Here is a 22,181-nt window from a genome sequence, read left to right as displayed (position 1 = left end):
TTTTAAAATGTTCTCTATCTGTGTGTAAGTGTCTGCCTTTATTATCATTGCTAAATATAGAGCGATAGCGTAATAGTACAATTTGATATAAGACAACATATACTTATCTAAAATATAATAACCTACTCAGCGGAAATGTAAGTGATCATGCTTCCGTTAGAATACAGATACATTCCAATACACGTTGAATACGTTTTATTTCATGCCATATATAAGTTTCTACTTTCCTAACTGAAGGAATATTTATGTAATAACAAAAGTTTTACCCGTGCCCCACTGAGGGCAGAAAACAACAAGGTTTACATATTGAAATGTCTTCCTATTTTTAAATTTTAGCATTTGACGGATGACTATGTTTTAAAGAAAAAAAAAGCATACTTCCATCCCCAGTTCACTATGGTTTCTTGACACCGTCAAGGTGTGTCAGAGGATCGGATTCAGTTCTGAGTCAGAGCAAGCCGGAACCTTGACACAAGTATCTCCGGCGTGCTGCTCGGTACGGTTTACACAGGGCTTTCACACACAGCCTCTCCCTGGGCCTCGTGATCATGCTAACAGAGACGGGGAGGAGGCAAGCTGTCCTCTACAGACAGGATTTAGGGCCATGGGTCTCCCATGTTTCTTTGTCCAGAGGAGAAGGCAAAAGGGGCCTACCCGCTGTACAGAAGCATCGGCAAGGTGGTGTCTCTCCCATGTGCTGGGGCAGAGACCAAAAAATCAAAATAAGGTGACATTGAGCAATTAGAACATCTCTCTTGAATGACCCAAAAGCCTTTGAAAAACTAAGTGGATATGTTTCCAAGGACATATTTTCTCTGTAGTGTAATATTGAGCATTCTTCACTTTCCACTTATTCAACATGTTACACAGCTGCTACCAGGCGGCACGCCTACTTCTGGGGCCAGGAGTTTCGCTGGGTCCAGGCAAAGAGCCTGCCTTCAGGAAAACGTACACTCTGGTGGAATACGCAGAACAGGAAATGAGCAAGATGGTTTGAAAAAGTGATTTTGCTGTGGAGGACATACACAGGGGGATGTGAGAGTGGTGAGTGAGGGAAGAGATGGCTGGTCTTTGTCCAGGCAGTCAGGCTCAGGTTAGGCAAGATCTGAGCTGCAGCCTTAAGAACGAGCCATCTTGACAGAGCCAAGACCCAGGAGCAGGAATGAGCTGAAATAGGGCAGGCCAGTGTAGCCGGCAGAAGGCCCCAAAGGAGAAGGGGGCAGGAGCTACAATCAGGTCGTGAAGGGACTCACAGGCCATAGGGAACGGTAGGATCTTGTTCTAAGTGTGGAGAGAAGCCACCAGAGTGTTTTTTGAAAAGGAAAAGGATAGGATCTGATTCATGGTTTTAAAATACCACTCTGCCTGGTGGGTAACAGAGGGCTGAGGTAGAAGAGAGAAGGCCCATAAAGGGGTTATTTTAATAGACTGGACAAGCGATGACGTTGGTCTGCCCTGGTGAAGCAGAAGGAGAAAAGCAGCTAGCATCAAAATGTATTTTGAAGAGAGAACTGACAACATTTACCAAAAGACTAGACATGGAGGGAAAGGGAAAGGAAGGAGCAAGAATGATTCAGATCTCCTGGCTTGAGCACGAGGTGGGTGGTACCATTTACAGGCTTATGAGGTGAAAATTAAAATTAAATTAAATTTGGGGCCTTAGGTTAGAGATGTCTGCGAGGAATCCAAGAGAAGTTATATGGTAAGAAACTAGATGTGCAACCAGAGTTTAGGGAGAAAGACAGAAATTTGAAAGGCATCAGCACGTGAGTGGGGGTTAAAGCCATGGGGCCGGTTGAGATCTCCTAGGGGAAGAGATGTCTAGAGGAGCTGAGGAGGGCTCTGGACCAAACTCTGACTTTGGTACAGAAAACAAAGCAGCAAAGGAACGTAAGGGTTGCTACCAGAGAAGCAGGAGAAAATCCGCAAAGTTAATCTACATGTTCAAATTAGTGCAAGTTCCCCCAGAGAGTCCATAGGTGAACATAAATAACTATCAATTCTTTAGACATCACCACTCCTCTATTATTCTGATAAAAATTTCACTTTTACCAAACTCATTTACCTATAAGACATCTTTTTAGAAGCTACTATGTTACCTGCTTTAAAATCTTACCTTTGCGCCAGTGTCCCCCACTCCACGTAAGCCCATTGGTCCAGGGGGTCCTGGTAGTCCCCGAGGTCCCTGAGACGATATAATAAGGAAGAGAGTGAGTGTCCCTGTCATGTGCAGTGCTTATCAAGAAAGAAAGAGAAGGAGGGAGGGAATGAAGGAAAGCACAGCGATGTCCACACTTACAGCCACACCAGGATAGCCATCCCCTTTGAGTCCTGGAGCACCCACTGGTCCCCGAGGTCCTTGGGCCCCCTGTGTAAATTCAACACTGGGTGACATCATAAGACTAAATGATGAAACACCTGGCAAAACTTAAGCACAATTCCAGCTCTCTATGGCAAATGTGCATTTGGTAAGTGCAGGGGAATGATTTGAAAAATTTTAGAAGGGAATTCTACCACATATGGCAACTTGTTATAAGTCTCTCTTCATAAGTCTTACCCATTTGCATTTGGTAGGAAGCGTGGAATGAATAGAGGGAATATATGTGAACCACTACAAAGTCCTCTATGGGAAACACATTCATAGGAATTAAAAATGACTGATTACTGATATTTTAATTTTTAAAGTTACACTTTTCTTTGTATCATAAATTGTAGAGAAGTATAAAAATGAGAAATTTTAATATGCATGGTGTGAGAAGAAGAGAAGGAAAGACTACATAGCAAAATCTCGAGTGTAAAATTTTGAGTGTCAAGTAAGATAACTATATGCTACCTATTGTTATGTTACATCTGTTGTCCTCTCCAATGGGCCTGAATTACACAGGGAATAAATAAGCCCAAATGAAATTAAAAACAGATTATTTTTTTAAAAACAAGTTATAAATAGATAGGACACAGAGTTTGTGATTCATATCTTGAGACCTAGGAAGAAGTCCTAAATATTTCTTACATAATAACCTTTGGCATCAAAAACTTCAGTAGCTATAATTGGCCTCCTATATAGAGGATAGGGAAGCACGCTTACTGCCTTTTGAATAACAGAATTTTCTGAGATGTGTTACTCTCCTTCAGACGGCAATTAAGGCTTTTTTTTTTTTTTTTTTTTTTTAGAGAGAGCTCGAATGGCAGGGGAGAAGAGAGGGAGGAAGACAGGGAGGGAGAGAGAATCTCAAGCAGACTCCCTGCTGAGCACAGAGCCCAACTGGGGCCCCACCTCACAACCCTGAGATCATGCATGACCTGAGCTGAAACCAAGACTCAGTCGCTTAACTGACTGAGCCACCCAGGCGCCCTGCAAATCAAAGAAATTTCTGGCTAAGGTAAAATGGAGAGAGAGGAAAAAAAAAAGTGAGGAAGCCTCTCTTAGAAGATTTAGAAAATATAAATCTATTACACTATATTTAAAACATGTGATTCTTTCTGTATTACATTCCATTCTGTTACTCTGATAACTCTTATAACGGCCTTTGTCAACACATATCAATTATCTTGATTAAAAGCTGTTCATATTTCTAAACATTTATGATTGGGGAGAAACTGATAATTGGCAGACCTTTGTGTTGGAAAAAGTAGCAAGGCTCTCCATGCTTTGCTTATATGCAAGGATCTCACATTCTGAGATCAAACCGCCCTTATTCCAAGCCAAATGCTGCCCCAAATCCAACACCCAAAAGCTCTTCGTAACTCTGCTTTCATGAGTGAATGCCTGACTTGGGGGAGGAAAACTGCATACTCTTTAAGCAATAAGAAGTTAAGTTTATTTTAAAAATGAGGAATACAGTAGCTGTTTTTTTCCTATTAAATGAGACTGCTTTTATGTGATGAACCTTCTTAAGAATGATCTTTACAAAACACATGGCCACTTATAAAAACGTATAGTGTACTATTTATCATCAACAAAGACACAAGATGACCTCTCCCAGGTATGTGACAGAGAGCAGAAACAAGTTCTTCGGGGGGATGAATTTTGGCATATCCTCAGCTATGGCCAACTAACTGCCATCTTCAAGATTAAAGCTCTAAACATTCCATATGGACATGTCCCAAAACAAGATAGCCGTTTCTTTCCATGCTTAACATGAGGAACAGGCCAGCAACCAAAGCAGTAACTGCTCCCTGGTTAAGTTGAAGGGAAAACTGGAATCAAAATTCACTTTCAGTTTTTATTTCTAAGTTTCAAGATTATAACATTATCGGCAGCTGTTACTGTTTATATCCTCTGGCACCCACATTGGGAGGAAAAAATGTTAAAACATTTATAGTTTACAACTAACCATTTTTTTTTCCTAGAGATCTTTGTCCTGCGTCCTGTAAAAATTTCTGTTAGCTTGTTACATCTCGTGTTCATAGGAAATATCGGGGGCACGGAGGGGGCACTGTTCCGTCTCAGTATTTACGCTGGACTCCTCACAATATTTTTATAGGTAGAACTTTGGTCACTTGGCCTTGATGCACTGGATTCAAGAAAATGTCCTGCAGAGTGATTCCCTTTGAAGTGTCTCTCTCACTCAACAGAAATTAAGGCAGAAAGCTTAATCTGGTGTTTTGTAATGGACTTTAGGGGAGGACCTGGGAGCTCCCTGAAGTCATATGCAAAACTGAATTATGTGCCCAAACTTCCATCAGACATTTAACCTTTCAAAAGCTTAAAAAATAGTGCACTAGGGAAGAATGACAGAGTATCATTAAAGGCCAAGGGATTAGAAAAATTATGGAATAAAGAGGTAAAGAATATCAATTAACTATATCACCAGCAATGCCAATAATGATCAGTAAAAAATGGGGGGGTGCTTATAAATCTAGGCTGCACATTTAACTGGACTTTATTTTTGTAAAGAAAAGTATAAGTAGAGAGAAGTAGCATTAAATCATGGAACCAGGAATATGCAGATTCAGGAAGTTATCAAACTATATGAAAATTGCCATCCAAACATTCTTGATCAAGGCCATATCTATAGTTTTAGCCTTAGGAAATTTGGAATTTTCTCCTTGGCTTGGGTTGCTACGTGCCTCAGGGTCTGGGGAGTGGGATAAACACCTTGTTCTAGTTTGCCCTGGACTTGCTCTGTTTTAGCTTGAAAATTCCACAATCTTCTGTGTTCCCAGTAAACCAGAGGATTGTCACTCTAGCAAGGACAACAGTTAAAGTGATTAGGAACAGTGGAAGTCAGGATCCCCCCCTTGACCATTAAAAGGAGCACTCCAACTTAATAACAGTATATGGGTTTTACATTATATTTCAAAGACGGTTCTAAGTTTTCTTTTTTGAGGTTTTGAAAATCACTGATGTTAGTACTCGATCTCATTTATCCAGAAGAGGCAATTTGATAGAACTAAAGCCAGTTTCAAAACCACATTAAAATCATGCTACTAGGGGCGCCTGGGTGGCACAGCGGTTAAGCGTCTGCCTTCGGCTCAGGGCGTGATCCCGGCATCATGGGATCGAGCCCCACATCAGGCTCCTCCACTATGAGCCTGCTTCTTCCTCTCCCACTCCCCCTGCTTGTGTTCCCTCTCTCACTGGCTGTCTCTATCTCTGTCAAATAAATAAAATCTTAAAAAAAAATCATGCTACTAATTCAATACAGTGCTGATTATGGAGCCCCAAAATCTGTTCTCCTAAACACGGTTGGGATGTGTTTATGACATTTGCAATGTTAAATTTTGCTGTGATACTGGTTTTTGTGTGAGCAGAGAAATGGTGCTTTGTTGCCATGGAAAATAGATATGATTACTTAAAACTGTCATCTCCTATAATTATTTGTATTTTCATTTAAAATAACTCTGAAAGATGGAAAACAAAGCAGAGAAATTTAATTCAGTAAAGCTTCCAAACAGGAACTTCTTGGACAATGTTTTGTGAGAGATACCTAGACCATTAATATGTAAATGAAAGAAGCTACAGGTCATATAATCTCTTATATCACAGACATTACAAAAAGAGCATTTTCAAAGAACTGTTTAGTCATCTAAAATCTAACCATAGGAGCTATCATTCCTCCACAGTTATGAAAAATGATCTGATGGTTTGATTTTTAAAACAACGAGAGTGTACTTTTACATTCCAGCTCATCAATGTAGGGTGAGTAGAACAGTCTCCACTGTCAGTTTACTGTGCATTGATTCCCCTTTCCCTTCTCTCTTATAGAGGGGAAAAAAGAACGAATAAAGCCTACCTTTGGTCCTCGAACAGCAATTCCAGGTTCTCCTTTAAATCCAGGGATCCCCGGTCCTCCTCTATCTCCCTGCACATTTCAAATAATGTTCAGTTTCAGGTCTTAAATGGCAGGAGAAACCATAATTGCACGAAACACAAATGAGATTGATAAAGGGTTTAATCTATCAATCTCAGATCTTGATGTAGTAGCTTCTTCTGTATTTGAGGGGGATTTCAAATCCCAAGCAAATAAAACCTGTCAGTAAGGACTATTTATAGAAAGGCCCCTGAAATGGGTGGCTATCTAGACTCAAATATTTAGACTATAAGAATGCCTGGGAATGCTCTTAAATCTGAGCGGTTTTCTTTTCTGGCAGACTTTCTGATTATTAATCTTACTGTATTCTTCTGAGTAAACACAATAAATTTTTAAAATAGGATTTGGTGGAGGTAGTTCATGGTGAAATGACAAGTTCAGGATGAGGAGCAAGAAACCTAGTTTCTAATCTTAAATTTCCTGCTAGCCCTTAGTTTGCTTAATTGTGAAACATCAGGGTTGAACCAGATATTATCTTAAGGTTCTTCCAAAACTAAAATTTTTGTTCACTGGTGTCATGAATTTTTCCCCACACCCACTGCCAAAGATCCAAGTTATAAATCATTCATTCATTCACTCCCAAGAATGCATACCTTCGGCCCAGGTGGTCCAGGAATTGATGCTCCAGGCATCCCAAAAGGGCCCATAATTCCTGGTTCACCCTAAAAAAAGCAAAGAAACCATATATAGTAATTATATTAGGAAAAATACAGAAATGTCTTCCCAGCATTTTAAAATATTATGACCTGTTTCACAGACCAATGTGAAAATATTTGAACATTTTTGCCAAATTTCTACTAAAGTTTTTGGTGATTGAGATTTCAAGGCCTTTAAAAAATGCATTCAATTAGTTTCTGAATATTAGGAAATTTTTATCTCTTGTGTGTTCTTCTACTAGCTAATAAAAATTATGCAATTCAGGGTGCTTCCCTTTTGTACTGCATGCCAGCAAGCTCAGAGGGAAATGTTTGTTCAATTACAATAATTTTCTTCAGCACAAGTTCTTGGGTATACTTGGTAGGTAAATAATGTTCCTTGTAGTTCCTTCTTTTTCCTTTGTTATTTTATTTTATGGCCCATGGTATATGTCTTCTATTGTATCCTAGCTCACATCCCTTTTTAGAGGTAGGGAGTTGATGGTAAAAACAATGGAATTTCAAATAGAAAATTTGAAACATGTCTTTTTTTTTTTTTTTTGGTGTCTCAATATTGAGTCTCAATAAAGACTCAAGCAATATCTCTGTCCCATCAGGTTCTAGACCAGTGACCCTTAAATCATCAGAGGAATTTGATAGAATACAGAGTCAGGTCTCAACCCCAGAGATTTTAATTCAATAGATCTAGGGGCTGGGCCCAGGAATACAAGTTTTATGAGGCCCCTCTGCGAGTTCTGATACAGGTACAATTACTTCACTTAAAGACACTATGCAGAGCAATTGTCAATAAAAGAGGGTGCACACACCCCACCAGGTGTTCAAAATGACCCATTTGAGATACTAGAAGAAAATACTAGGGCTTCATTGTAAATTTTTATCTCTTTTAAATTTTCAATTATTTATGTAAATTTCATACCATATTAATATAGTTTATGAGTGAAAGCTACAATTAAAGAATAAACCTATATTAAAGTGTGGTCAAATTTGTTGTGACTAGTAGGGATTTGTTATGAGTCAGTTTGGAAACTCCTGATGTAGGACAGGTGAGGCAGACTGCCACCGTCAGGCCAAAGATGGCCCGCTGCCGGGTTTCGTACAGCCGTGGCTAAAAATGGTTTTCATATTTTGTTTTGTTTTTTAAGTAGGCTCCACACCAGTGTGAAGCTTGAACTCATGACCTTGAGATCAAGAGTCACATGGTCTATACCAACCAAGCCAGCCAGGAGCCCCAATTTTCACATTTTTAAATGATTATTATTTAAGTGACTACAATATCCTTAGTTTTGCCCCTTGGCCACAAGGCCTGAAATATTTACTACCTGTACCTTTCCAAGAAATTCCCCCCCCCCCCGCCCCCGCCTTAGAGACTGAACTATCCTCAGTGGTGGGAACTGCCCCCGTGTCCCCCTGTTTCCTCCGGGAGCGACTCCATCCATCAGATTCACCACGAATGACTCTTGCCCTGGACCACAGTCGCCTTCACAGCTGAGGCCTCCCTCTGTGCTGATTGCCCAGTACGCCCCACAAGCTGAGCGCACCAGCCCGCTGGGGCCCAGCGCATGCCTCACAGGTGCGTGCCAAGTCTTTAATTCCAAACCTATAAGGCAATGGCCCATGACACAGCCAGGATTCTGGTAACAGATAACCACCCGATTCAACCCCATGGCAAAGGAATAAAACAGCAACCTGTTAAAATTCTCACTTAAACCAAGGGAAACAAAATTATGCTTCTAGATTTCATCTATTCTACTCTTCTTTTTTTTTTTTTAGAAAAAAAAGTCAATTACTTTTAAAATATCAAATTATATATATAGATAGTATATATATCTATTTAAAGACCCTGTATTAAATTGTGATTATGGGGGCACCTGGGTGGCTCAGTCGTTAAGCGTCTGCCTTCGGCTCAGGGCGTGATCCCAGTGTTCTGGAATCGAGCCCCACGTCAGGCTCCTCCACTAAGAGCCTGCTTCTTCCTCTCCCACTCCCCCTGCTTGTGTTCCCTCTCTTGCTGGCTGTCTCTCTCTCTGTCAAATAAATAAATAAAATCTTTAAAAAAAAATAAATTGTGATTATGCTTTAAAATATGGCAGTTCCTCACCAAAAAAGCTTTATTTCAAAATACAGAAAACTACTCTTGAAGAAGAGAGCACAATATAAGGAATAACCATTGTCATCAATACTAATACAACACTCTCCCTCTATAGTGCATTTCTCATCCTGTGCTCCTTGAATTACCCGCGGCATGGGGCACTTACTTAAGAAATGCAGATTTCTAGGACCCCGCCCACTTACTAAAATCCCGCTGTCTAGGCACGGCGCCAAGAAATACAGATTTGTAACAAGCTCCTGGGTGGTACTGATGGACACTGAAGCTTAATGACCTGTCCACAGAGGATGATTTGTTTTCTACCTGCTCTTATCTTGCTGGTACCGTTCGTGTGTGTGTGTGTGTGTGTGTGTGTGTGTGTGTGTGTGTGTGTTTCTTTAACAGTCTGGTCCTTCAACGTACCTCTTGTCTCCTTACAGTTTACATCTTCCTAGAAGCCTGAGCTCTTTTAGGTTTGCAGTTTCTGTTTCCTGACACATCCAAATGACCTCAGTATTCTCTCCTGCTACGTCAGGACACACACCTGATTGCCTGTCTAGCAATTTACTTTACTTCATCCTCAGCATCTGGTCCTGGTCAGTTCATCAGGTTATATATCCCCTACTTTCCATTGCACAGTATTGATTTTTCCTCTCTGAATAGCCCCATGTACTGAGCACTTACTATGTCCCAGGAACAGTGCTCAGTGCTTGATTAACTCTTTCTGTCTTCACGGCAATCCTGGGAAATAGATATTATTATTGCTTTCTGTGATTGAAGTGACTGGCCCCAAAGGTTCCTGGGGGAGCAGGATGAGAACCCTACTCTCCTGCTTTCTGAAGCCCTGCTCCTCCTCATGTCCGTGCTGCTTCTCCATCTGGAACGGTGTTGTTGTTTAGCAAAACAAGATGGAAGAGAATTGGTATGTTCTACAGTCCTAACTTTATCCTAGCTTCTGAATATTTGGTGGTCACTTGAGAGAATTGCCATACAGATGGTCTCCAAGAGTCATAAATGTTCCAGTGAAGATCACCTATTTTATGGACTCTCTAGTCCATCCTGTTTGGCCTAGAATAGTGTGTTTTCTAAAGCTTTTTCCACTTGGATTTGTTGAGAAGGAACCAGGGAATCCAGTTTACAGTAGAAATCTAATATTCTATTAAAACCAGACACAATGACAATCTCCCCAAAGCATAAAGGAGAGTATAAGAAACATACCTTTGGCCCTTCAGGCCCTGGAAATCCCCTCTCTCCTTGATTTCCTTTGCTCCCTTTCTTTCCTTCATCACCCTGACAAAATAATCATAAAAACACAGTTGTATGAACAGACCCTCCTTCCTCTTAAAACAACCCTATCAGGACCATGTTCTCAACTAACACTGATTTTCAAGCAATGTGTCCCAAGGCCAGCTCTGTTGTACGGGATTTGCTGATGTTCTTGAGAAAACTGGATGACTTCAGAATTGTTCAGTCTTTACCATTTATTCAATATGATTTAATGTTTTTTTAAATCTAAGCTCAGTATCTCCCTCGGGACTTTGATTGGAATTCACAGTTCTTTGGCGGATTTAGTTTATTAACAGATGCTCCTGAGACGTTCGCGGTTTCAGAAAAGACAGCTACCTGTGCTTTTCCAGCTGTAATGCTGCTTCAATTTTAAAACCTAAAATGAGATATTTTCCAAGATAGAGAGCAAACGGGTGGTTGCCAGAGGGGAGGTGGGTGGAAGGATGGGTGAGTTAGGTGAAGGGAGTGAAGAGCACACATATCTTGAGCACTGAGAAATATATAGAACCTTATATTGTGAATATATAATCCTTATATTGTACAACTGAAACTCATAAAACACTGTATGTTAATTATACTTGAATAAGAAAATTTTTTTAAATTTTACATCTATAGATCATAAAAGTGGCAACAAGGAAGTGAAGCATGAAATGGCTAGCTATACAAAATGTTACCACTAAAAAAAACCCAGATTTTTCAAATCCAGCCCCATTTCTTCCTCAATAAGGAATCTAGTTCCGTTTCCCAAATGAGACCAATAATTCTATTGGCAGAAAGATGCATGAGCATTAACCTGGAGCAGAGTTGGAAACTGCCCATGGGCTCTTCCTCAGCCTGGTTGTGTAAGCTCGTACTTCCCTGAAGGAATTTTGTTACATTCAACCAGAGCCCTCAACCAGAGCATTACAAACTATCCTTAAACTAGGGCTCAACTGTAAGGTACCAGATCCAAATGTGGCTCAACAAAGGAATAACTCTTTCGGGTTTGCAGCTGAGGCCATTGAAACATTTATGACATAAATAACTATACCACCATTTTCAAACCTAAGCGGGCATCAGACTCACGTGAGGGTTTGTGAGCCCCCAGATTGCTGAGCCCCACCCATGCCCAGAGTTTCTGATTTAGTAGGTTTGTACTGAGACCCAAGAATTCACATTTCTGACATGTTCCCAAGGTCATCAGCAACGCAGACACTCCCTCAAGAAGAGGTGAACTCCTACCTACAGCTGTAATTAACTCCCCAAGGTCCAAACTAATGAAGAGCAGTGACAAGTGATAAAAAACATAACAGTTGAATGTTACTGTATCCTTAACTTATCGTATCATGATCATTTGCCAGCAGAGGCAAAATCTAACCCCAACTAGTTATTTTCTTCTATTCACTCCCAGACTTAATTTACTGATCTAAATAACCCAGAAGACTACAGTAGGAACCCAATTAAAGGTGATAAAGTGCCAACACTGGACCATAGCATATCTGGGCTACATAACATATTCCTACCACTCTTCTCCATAACTGTCCATAAGCCACAGATCCCCTCAGCATTTCCAAAGCATTCTCCTTGCTCTATTGGTAGCATTTGACACCACCGATTGCTTTCCTCTTAAAACCCTCTCACCTTGGTTTCCCTAACACGGTAACTATTCTGCTTATCTTCATATTGTCCTGAATGTTCTTTCTCCAGCTACTGCACAATGTGGGATTCAAACCTCAGCTCTCTTTCTCAGAGACATCATTCATTCTCACAACTTCAGTTATTAACTCCCAGGGTCTGTTTTCCAAAAATATCTTCTAGAAAACATCAGCTCTCCTGAATGTTAACAGACAAGCATTTCTGAAAGTATTTTTGTTGGACATGAAAAAGGTATTCTATGTCCACATTCACCTCCCCCCACCCAAAAAAAGGAAAGATATCATTGGTAAATCAATAAATTAAAATGTTCGAAATTCTGCAAATATGCTTAAATGTCAAATTCTCACATTTAAGGTTAAGGACTCAATTTTAGCCAAAATTTCACAATACGTAGACTTCTTAAGCTTTCACTGACCATTTTAATGCAATTATAAATAGAACACTAATAAGTATATAGATTTTATTTTTACTTTACTTATATGTAATTTTTCAGAATCTTTACATGTACACTGATGACTGTACATAAAGACTGCAGGAACATCTGGCATCTTGGAGGCCGTAGGTTACGTCTCTAGTGATTTTATTGATGAATTTGGATTTTCTCATCTTGACATATAAAGATGTTATTCAACCAGCATTTCTACAATGTATGCCAAGCTGTGAAAATGAAGCCTCCATTCAATAAGGCGATATTTCTTATTACTGTGTGAGATTCTATAAATATTTGAAGAAAACGTATGGACTTTCAAATCTCAAGGATGTAACTCAAGGCTTCTTTTCTATGTGTTTTAAAATGTCAATCTGACCATTTATTGAGAAAACGTGTTGAACTCTTTCTAGTAGCTGAGTCTTATGATAGATCTTAGGAAAATAAAAATGAATAATACATACTTGCTGTCTTCCAAAAACTCACAAGCTACAGCCATAATTTTAAGGCAGAAGTAAACACATTTGACATAGCAAGAATAACAATCAAATTTCTCCTAAACTGTCTCGTTGGGTAGTTTGCTTTCCCCAACACTTTGTCAGTTCCCTACCTTGGGGCCAGGTTGTCCTTTTCCAGGTGGTCCTTCTGGGCCTCTTGTTCCGGGGAGCCCAGCTTCTCCCTAGAGGAAATGACACCGATGTCTTAGCTAATCCTCGATGGACAGTTTGTACAAGCCACCTTGTCTCCTTTTATGGCCAGTGGATTCTCTGCTGAGAACCTCCAGAATAATAGTCTTAAAATTAATTTGGGAATTTACCAATTTAATAAATTAGTATCAATCTCTAGCTTAGCTCAGAGCAGCTGAAATAGGAAAGAGTCCAATTTCTCAGCCAATTTTCAAAGGATAAGCTCACTTTCCTTTGGCTCTTCATTCACATTTGATGGTTTGGTTTAAAAAAAAAAAAAAAAGAAAGAACCTCAGCCTTTCCATCTGCTGTTTTTCTCTACTTATCTTGAAAAATGAGTATTTCAAATGTCAACTCGTAATACTTCAAAAAATCTTTATAATTACTTCCTGAATGCATTTACGGACTCTCTTTTTGGAGGGGACAAAGTGTTTTTCTCAAAGTTTCAATTCAGTTCTTTCTAGGAATCCCAAAGGGACTAGGTCACGGGAGGATGCCATGGCTGAAATGCCAGAGAGAAAGCAGAGAGCGTGAGACGCTATTCAGACATTAAACTGGTGTTCTTTCTACCTAAAATAAGTGAAAAAGGAAATTTAGAGTTGTGAGATGTTTACTTAAAACGACTAAGTTTGTCCTGGATGGTTTAATTTGAGGTCCTATAGGACCAAGGTGTCAGCATGAGTCAGTAGTTTTTACTCTAGTAACGTAAAAAATAGGGTTACCTTCTTCCCTGCAGCTCCGTCCTCTCCGGGTACTCCTGGTTGTCCTGGGAGCCCTATTGAGCCTGGCTCCCCCTGGTGGATAAGCAAAGATTTTATTTCCCAGAAATTCATATTTATCTATATGTATCATATTTATTGTAATTGAAATTCATACTTATGCACCTCCATTTTGAGGTACTTGCCAACGGGATGTATCTTACAGTATTTGCAACAAGCCTCTGAGTGGAGAAATCTGAGTAGTAGCTAGTAGTAATTAAACTCTTTGACCTTGGGCAAGTTACTTAACCTCTTTGGATCTCAGTTTTGGATTACGTTGTTACAGGTTGAACTGAAACCTCCAAAATGGGATGTTGAAGTCCTAACCCCTGGTACCTGTGAATGTGACCTCATTTGGAAATAGGGTCTTTGTAGACGTAACCAAGTTAAGATGAGGTGATGAGGGTGGGCCCTAATTCAACATGACTGCTATACTTATAAGAAGAAGGAAACGCCGTGCAAAGACAGACACGGCGGGGCGGGGGGGGGGGTACTCCATGTGACAGCAGAGGCAGAGACAGTGGTAGTGTGGCTACAAGCCGTGGAATGCCAAGCATGGGCTGCCAGCACCAGAAGCTAGGAAGGGGCAAGGAAGGATTCTTCCCTACAGGTTTTAGAGAAAGCATGACCCTGCAGACACTTTGATTTTCAGCTTCCTCTAGAGTTGTGAGATGAATTTCTGTTGTGTTGAATGAATGTTTGTGGTTCTTTGTTACGGCAACCCAAAAAACTAACATAGGAGTGAAATGTCAGCTCTACTACTCAATAATTCTGCTTGCTTTCAAGTTCGTTTGTATTTAAGAATATACTCTTTAAAATGTTCAGAGATAATATGTGTTACTTTCAAGCATTGCCAAAGTGTCCTTACTGCATTTATTAATAGAAAAAATATTAAAGATAAGTTAAAGTCATTTCACCTAAATTCAACTAAAAAAAAAAAAAACTAGTGAAAATAAAAAGCACAGTAAACCTAAAAATAAGTAGAAGGATCTGGTAAGATGAGAGCAGATGGCAATAAATTTGAAAATCAAAAGTAACAAAAGTAACAAAACTAAAGGGTAATACCTTTAAAAAACTAATAAAATAAATAAACCTCTAACAAAAATTACTAACACTAAAAAAGAAAAGTCACAGATAAATACTATTAAGAATTAAAGGGAAATATGACTGTATATATAGTAAAGATTTTTTAAAATCAGAAAATTCCTGTGACAACTTCAAACAAATATATTGGAGAACATTAATAAATAACTTTTAAGAAAAATATGAATAACTTAAATGACATGAGAAATGGACAAGCGAAATAAACCAGAAGCATTAAAAAATTGAATCAGTGGGGCGCCTGGGTGGCACAGCGGTTAAGCGTCTGCCTTCGGCTCAGGGCGTGATCCCGGCATCATGGGATCGAGCCCCACATCAGGCTCCTCCGCTATGAGCCTGCTTCTTCCTCTCCCACTCCCCCTGCTTGTGTTCCCTCTCTCGCTGGCTGTCTCTATCTCTGTCGAATAAATAAATAAAATCTTTAAAAAAAAAATTGAATCAGTAATTAAAAGTCTCTAACTTTCTCTCCTTCCAAGATCACAGGCTCTGCTGATTTTACAGTCAAACCTTATAAATTCTTTATCCTTTGAAGAACAGGTATTCCCTATCTTATACAAATGGTTCTGAAAAATGATAAAAGAGGGAAGTCTACCCAATTTATTTCATGAGTCTAATAAAAAATTAAAGTAATACAATAATAGGACAAGTAAACTACATTGCAGACCAGAAGGCCTATGAATGTAGATATCATGTAAGTTTCCAGTCAAATGGAGGAATAGGGACCAGATTTAATTTCCTCCCTGCACAGCTAAAAATCAGACAAAATATATAAAACAATATCTTTCAAGACATTAGACACCAAGTAATGAGGGATAATAATACTTGGGGGCAGGGAAACAAATGAGGTGAATACTGTAATTTTCCCAGTTTGCTACCTGGGTAGAGTTTCCAGGCCTCAGGGCAAGGAGAAAGAACCCAGGGAAAGTTCAGAAACCTCTCTAATTTAAGGAGATGAAGGTAGGAGTCTAGGTAAGCCAGGTATCAAAAATTCACAGAATAGATTACCTGATAGGAAGAAGGTACACAGAACGATGAAGAGCTGATAAGTATCCCTTTTGTGTAGTCAAGTAAATACTGTTCAGCACAGTGTGAAGAAACTACCCAATGCCCAGAAAACAACCAACTTAAAGGATTAGAGAGAACTGGCAGCAGGCCAGTTCTTGCTTCCAGTGGCAAGAAAGGAAATCTCAGAATTCTGAGGCCATAGATTAGAGTTCTAAAAAAAAGTCTTGCTTCAGTAGTCAAGAGAAATGAACCCTAGACTAAATACTGCTCTGGTCCTACCTAAGAAAGCTTAAAAGCAAGACCAAGAGGTGCAAACTCTTTTCAAGTGACTTAAAAGAATCCAGGATCAAAGATATGTATAGAAATACAAAGTTATTCTCAAGAATACAAAAACGTCTGGCCCCCAGAAAGGTGAAATGCACAAAGGTGGGCATCTAGCCAAAAATTATCGGGAATTCAAAGAAGCTGGGAAAAAAGTTACCAAGAAAATGACATAGGTGAGAGAATAGTAGATAAGGACCCTAAATTTACTGTATTGCTTTCCATATGTTCCATATGTTGAAGAAACCAGAAGAAAGTTGAGGTATGTTAAATAGAGACACGAAGTTATAGAAAGATATGAATTGAACTCCTAAAGTTGAAAACTGCTAAGTATGAGATAAACCATACTCTGGATAAAATTAAAAGCAAATTAGACATCATAGCAGGTTAAGGAACTGAGGAACATAGCAATAAAAACTATCTGAAATGAAACAGAGAGAAAAGAGACCAAAAAGGAATGAGCAGAGCATCAGTGAAGCAGCCAAATTTAAGTAACACGGAGTTTCCAGGGTGAAGGCAGAGAGTGGGGAATATTTCAAGAAACAATGGCCTAGTATATCCAAATTTGATGAAATCAATAACCCACAGATCCAAGAAAATCAATGAAACCTCACACAAGTAATAAAAAAAACAAAAAACAAAAGTAAGGCACATTATAATCACTTGGCTCAAAACTAGCGATACAGAGAAAATCTCGAAGGTAGCCAGACAAAAGTGACCTGTAGAGAAACGAGTGTGTAGACTCTAATGGATTGAATCTAGTGGATTCTAATGGATCCTAACGGACAGTGGAACGACATCTTGAATGTACTAAAAGAAAGAGAAAAAAACAAAAACAGTCATCAACCCAGAATTCCATACCCAGTGAAAATTTAGACAAAATAAAGAGTTTTTAGGTAGTTAATTTGGCAGTTTCTTGAAAAGTGAAATAGACACCTATCATATGACCCAGCCATTTCACTTCTAGGCATTTACCCAAGAAAAATAAAAGTATATGTCCATACAAAGACATGTACGTAATTGTTCATAATAGCTTTATAATATCCTACAGCTGGAAACAACCAGATTTCCCTCAGCATATGAATGGATGAACAAATGTCCGTACAGTGGAATACTATTCAGCAATAAAAAGAACAATAAAGAAGAAGCTATTCCTAGATGTTAAACATGGGCCTCAAAGTAATTTTGCTGAGTAAAAGAGAAGACAGAAAAAAACCTTATATAGCATATTATTCCATTTACATAAAATTCTAGGAAATGCAAATGAATGTGTAATGACAGAAAGAAGACCAGTAGTTATCAGAGATTGCAAAGCAGATCAGTAAGAGAAGTAGGGAGAGGTGGAAGGATGGTATTACAAATGAACACATAATAGTTTGGTGTGGGTAGGATGATGGATACTTCAATTATCTGGTGTTGGTGATGGTTTCAAGAGCATATACATATGTTTTATCAAAGTGTGCACTTTAACCATGTGCTTTTATTGTATGTCAAGCACATAATTATTTAAAGTGGATGCAAAAATCCTGAATATTAGTAAATTAAATTACTATCATAAAAAAGTTATATATCATGATCAGTTGGGTTTATCTCAAGAATCCCAGGACAGTTCAACAACTAAAAATTCTGGAAATGTAATCTACCATTATGAACAGGTTAAAAGGAAAACATAAAACAATTATCTTAGTAGATGCAGAATCTGATAAAATCCAATACTCATAATTAATAAGAAATTTTTGATACAATTGAAACAGGTAATTATCTTAACCTAAAAGAGGTGGTCTAGCAAAACCCTACAACAAATGTCACACTTAAAAGTGAAATTATAGGGACACCTGGGTGGCTCAGTCAGTTAAGCGTCTGCCTTCAGCTTGGGTCATGATCTCAGGGTCCTGGGATGGAACGTGGCTTCCGGCTTCCTGCTCGGTGGGAAGTCTACTTGTCCCTCTGCCCCTCCTCTCTGACCATGCTCTCCCTCTCCCTCTCTCTCAAATAAATAAATCTTTTTTTTTTTAAGTGAAATTTTAGAAGCACTTCCTTTGAAGTCACTTCTTTTAAGCATTGCACTGGAGATCCTAACAGTGTAAAATTTTGAAAAACAAATAGGAAAAAGAAAAAGAAATAGATAAAACAGTTTTTATTTTCATACGATATGATTATGCACACAGGGAATAAAAAGCAAGAGTTTACCAACAATTAGAAATAATAAGAGCTATTATCAGGTGCCTGAATACAAAAATGAATATAGCAAAACAAAACAAAACACCACCACGAACAAAATAATACTTCTCCTAATAGATCTGTAATAGTTAGTTAAAAGATGTAGAAAAAGAGGGGCGCCTGGGTGGCACAGCAGTTAAGCGTCTGCCTTTGGCTCAGGGCGTGATCCCGGTGTTCTGGGATCGAGCTCCACATCAGGCTCCTCTGCTATGAGCCTGCTTCTTCCTCTCCCACTCCCCGTGCTTGTGTTCCCTCTCTCGCTGGCTGTCTCTATCTCTGTCGAATAAATAAATAAAATCTTTAAAAAAAAAAAAGATGTAGAAAAAGAAAGCAATTCACACAATTGCAAAAGAAAATTCTCCAATGTACCTTTTTAACTGAAAAACTAGGAGATCTTTTTGCATAAAATGACACCTATTTTCCTGAAAAATTAGTTTTATACTGTGGTTTGAAAGACTCAATATTTAATCTGAGGATTCAATACAATCCCAATATATATCCCAAGGGGATATTCTGTCAAATTTGACAAGTCAATCCTAAAAGGAGTATGTTAGAATCAAGAGTAACCAGGAAAGAAGTTGAGAGTATTTTCCCTATCGGTGATAAAAGCTTATTATGAATCTATCATAATCAGAGAAGTAACAGCACTGAGAGATATAAATAGACAAATGGATCAGAATAGAGCGCTCCTGCACTGACCCTCCCTCACATACAGAGCAGCTTGGTGTGTGACAGGAGCGATTACAAACCAGTGCAGCCAACACGGACTAGTCAGTAACCCACGCAGGAGTACCTGGTTGTCCATCTGGGGGGAAAGAATCGCTGCGTGGAACCACACGCAAAAAAGAAATTGCAAGTGGACTGAAGACCTAAATTTTAAAAAGCAAAAACACCAAATTTTAAGAAGAAAATACAGGAGTGTTTTTATGACTTTGGATTCAAGAAATGTTTAAATAATATTTAAAAAACTCAGACATTAATGGTATAGAAACACATCAGAACTTACAACTTCTGTAGAGTAAAAGGTGCCCTAGGTAAAAAAGACCAGCCATAGCCTGGGAGATATCTGCAACCCAAATAACAAAGGATTAATAGCCAGATATAGAAAGAACTTCAGTAAGAAAGGAACACCGAACCTCAAAAAAAAAAAAAAAAAAAAAAAAAAAAGAACTTCTACAGAAATTTGCAAAAGGGAAGCTGAAGGTCCATTAAGCACCTAAAAACGGTTCAAACAGTTACCAGGGAATAGTAATTAAAACCATGAGATGTAGCGTACCCGCTTCATGTTGGCACGAAGGTAGAGAAAAGAGCGTCGTCACATATTGCTAGAAGGAGGGTGAACAGGCAGAACCATTTTACCCATTGTCCATTTTGGGCAGGATTTTCATGATATCGAAATTGAAAACTTGCCTATACCTTATGATCTTCCAATTCTACTTGTAGCATCTACCGCCAACCAGTGAGAGAAACTTGTAGCCTGACTTACACAAAAGGAAACGCATAGAATGTTTATGGCAGCATTGGTGGCAAAGGCAAAAAATGGGAAGCAGTTTAAATGTCAATCAATAAGAAAGCGGATAAATTTTAAATGAGATATTTTTATACAATAGACTCCCATAGAGCAATGAAAACAAATGAATTAAAGGTATATAAAAACAAATAAACGTGAGGCTGAATATCAGTGTAAGGCAGAATGATGCATTATGTAAAGTTCAAGAACACACAAAAGCTCTATGTGGTTGATGGATAAAAACGTATGTGGGAAAATTATAAAAACTTCGAAAGAATGATAAATACCCAAGTCACGATAATAATTATGTCTGGTGGAGGAGAGGAGGGTCATGGGATGGAGGAGCAGAGGCCGAGGCCTCTAGCTATCTCTGTAACGCTTCTTAGAGAAATAGCCAGAATAAACATGGCAGAATGTCAACATGTGATAAAGCTGGGTTGTGGCATCCATGGATGGTCTTTGTATGATTCTCTACACTATTGTGTATGTTTGAAATATTTCATTTTCTGAAGTGAGAGAAGCTTAAGATTGCACATCTAATTAGTGGCAAAACTGGGATCTAGACTGAGGTAGTCCACCTGCTGAGCCTTACCATCCTAGGTTGCTTCTCTGAAATTGTCACATATGCGACATCATACACGTACATACATTTATGTACCCTGCACAAAAGTGTGGTGACATATATGTCATACTTGGCACTTAGCGTATTGTGTGGCCCAGCGAAACCATTCAACGAATGGCAGCTATTATTACTATTTAGATTAGTGATTGCTATTTATATTAGTACAGTTTGTATCCTTTATATGTTCATGCATATGTAACATGTCTATTCTTCTAGGTCCACATCGTACATATTGTAATACTCAAATGCTTAGAAGAATGACGACAATGTCAGCAGCAACAATGATGGCGCTGAGCCCTCAGTGTGGCTTCCCAGATCCTACATGGCTTCAGGATTAGTTCTAGAACTTGGGAAGTGTAAAGTAAGAATTTGTTCATTTACTCAACAGCATTTACTGAGTATCGGCTTGTTACTGAGTGGGGGATTCAGTAATAAGATAAAAATGGAAACAAGGCCCCTGCTGCAGGGGAGTAGCACTTCCAAGAGAAACAGAGAGCAAGCCGCATATGTCATTATAGCTCCTCTGGGAGCCACGTTTACAAAGTTAAAAGACACAGGTGGAAATAATCCCAATAATGTATTTTGCTTACCTTAATATATCTGAAATTGTATCATTTCAATAGGTAATCAATCTTCAAATGTACTAAGGATGTAGTCACATTCTTTGTGCCGAGCTCTGTAATCTAGTGTGTTTCACACTAGCCACACATCTCACTGCACACTCATCACGTTCCCAGCATTCAGGAACCACATGTGGCTGGTGGCTGCAGCATTGGGCACTGCATTTCTCGAGGGATTAGTAAGGTGGAAAGTAAGGCAGAACACACGCCAGTCGAGGTGAGGGGTAAAAGCAAAGGAAACAGCGCGCTGAGCTATAAAACCACTGGGTAGCAGGAGTGGGGGAGACGTCCTTTAGGTTTAGGGAACAACTTTCTGAGTAGGTAGCTTTTGAGCTGAGACCTGAAACAAGACAAGGGAAGTACCCTTTGCTGCAGCCCTACTGTGCTAGGTGCTCTGTTTTATAACATGCAGACGAGAGTGTTCTTGAAGAATCGCTCTGTGCCAAAAGAGGGCCTCTGAGGCTAATAACTATACGAATAAAAACCGGATAGCGGTCCTTAAACTAAACTAAGATTTTTGGTTCTTCTTAAACAGTAAGAGTTACACTGAGCATCAGACCCTTTTCTGAATAAATATTCTCTTCTGATGAAATAACAGATGACACATGCATGATCTGCATTGCATTTGGATATCAGTGAAACTTCACATAATATGACATAAATTATCTAAACGCTTCTGATCGGTGTGCTCGGCTCACCTTTGGGCCTTGTACTCCAACTCCCACCGGCCCTCTAGGCCCCGTAGCTCCTGTCTGGCCTACTTCTCCCTAGTTAGGAAAGAGTATTTGAAGAGTATGTCACTATAGCAGTAAAATAAAAATAATATATTCCTGTCTTAAGAGCTAAGAGCTGTCTTCTGTCTACAAAATAACACTGAGCTTTGTGTGCTCAATTCGTGTGTATGTGTTCAAGTATATATATCGTAGATAGATA

The 22,181-nt window shown here is 39.1% G+C and overlaps 1 protein-coding gene across 2 annotated transcripts in view; it reads right to left on the bottom strand.

Moving 5' to 3' along the window:
• The window catches only part of COL28A1 (collagen type XXVIII alpha 1 chain), a 158,343-nt gene that overhangs the window by 72,793 nt on the left and 63,369 nt on the right, over positions 1 to 22,181 (bottom strand). For both annotated transcript variants that reach the window (XM_045793658.2, XM_087861051.1), the window contains exons 18-25: positions 21,947 to 22,015; positions 13,814 to 13,885; positions 13,016 to 13,084; positions 10,275 to 10,346; positions 6,908 to 6,976; positions 6,237 to 6,305; positions 2,300 to 2,368; positions 2,117 to 2,185 (exon numbers count right to left, since the gene is read on the bottom strand). In XM_045793658.2, coding sequence (XP_045649614.2) covers positions 2,117 to 2,185; positions 2,300 to 2,368; positions 6,237 to 6,305; positions 6,908 to 6,976; positions 10,275 to 10,346; positions 13,016 to 13,084; positions 13,814 to 13,885; positions 21,947 to 22,015 — 558 coding nt within the window. The remainder of the gene's footprint in view (positions 1 to 2,116; positions 2,186 to 2,299; positions 2,369 to 6,236; positions 6,306 to 6,907; positions 6,977 to 10,274; positions 10,347 to 13,015; positions 13,085 to 13,813; positions 13,886 to 21,946; positions 22,016 to 22,181) is intronic.

The sequence above is a fragment of the Ursus americanus genome, chromosome 3, assembly GCF_024610735.1.
Source record: "Ursus americanus isolate L20-20 chromosome 3, mUrsAme1.1.p, whole genome shotgun sequence".
NCBI lineage: Eukaryota > Metazoa > Chordata > Mammalia > Carnivora > Ursidae > Ursus > Ursus americanus.
Note: the sequence above shows the minus strand (reverse complement) of the source record. Positions and strands in the feature narration are given on the sequence as shown.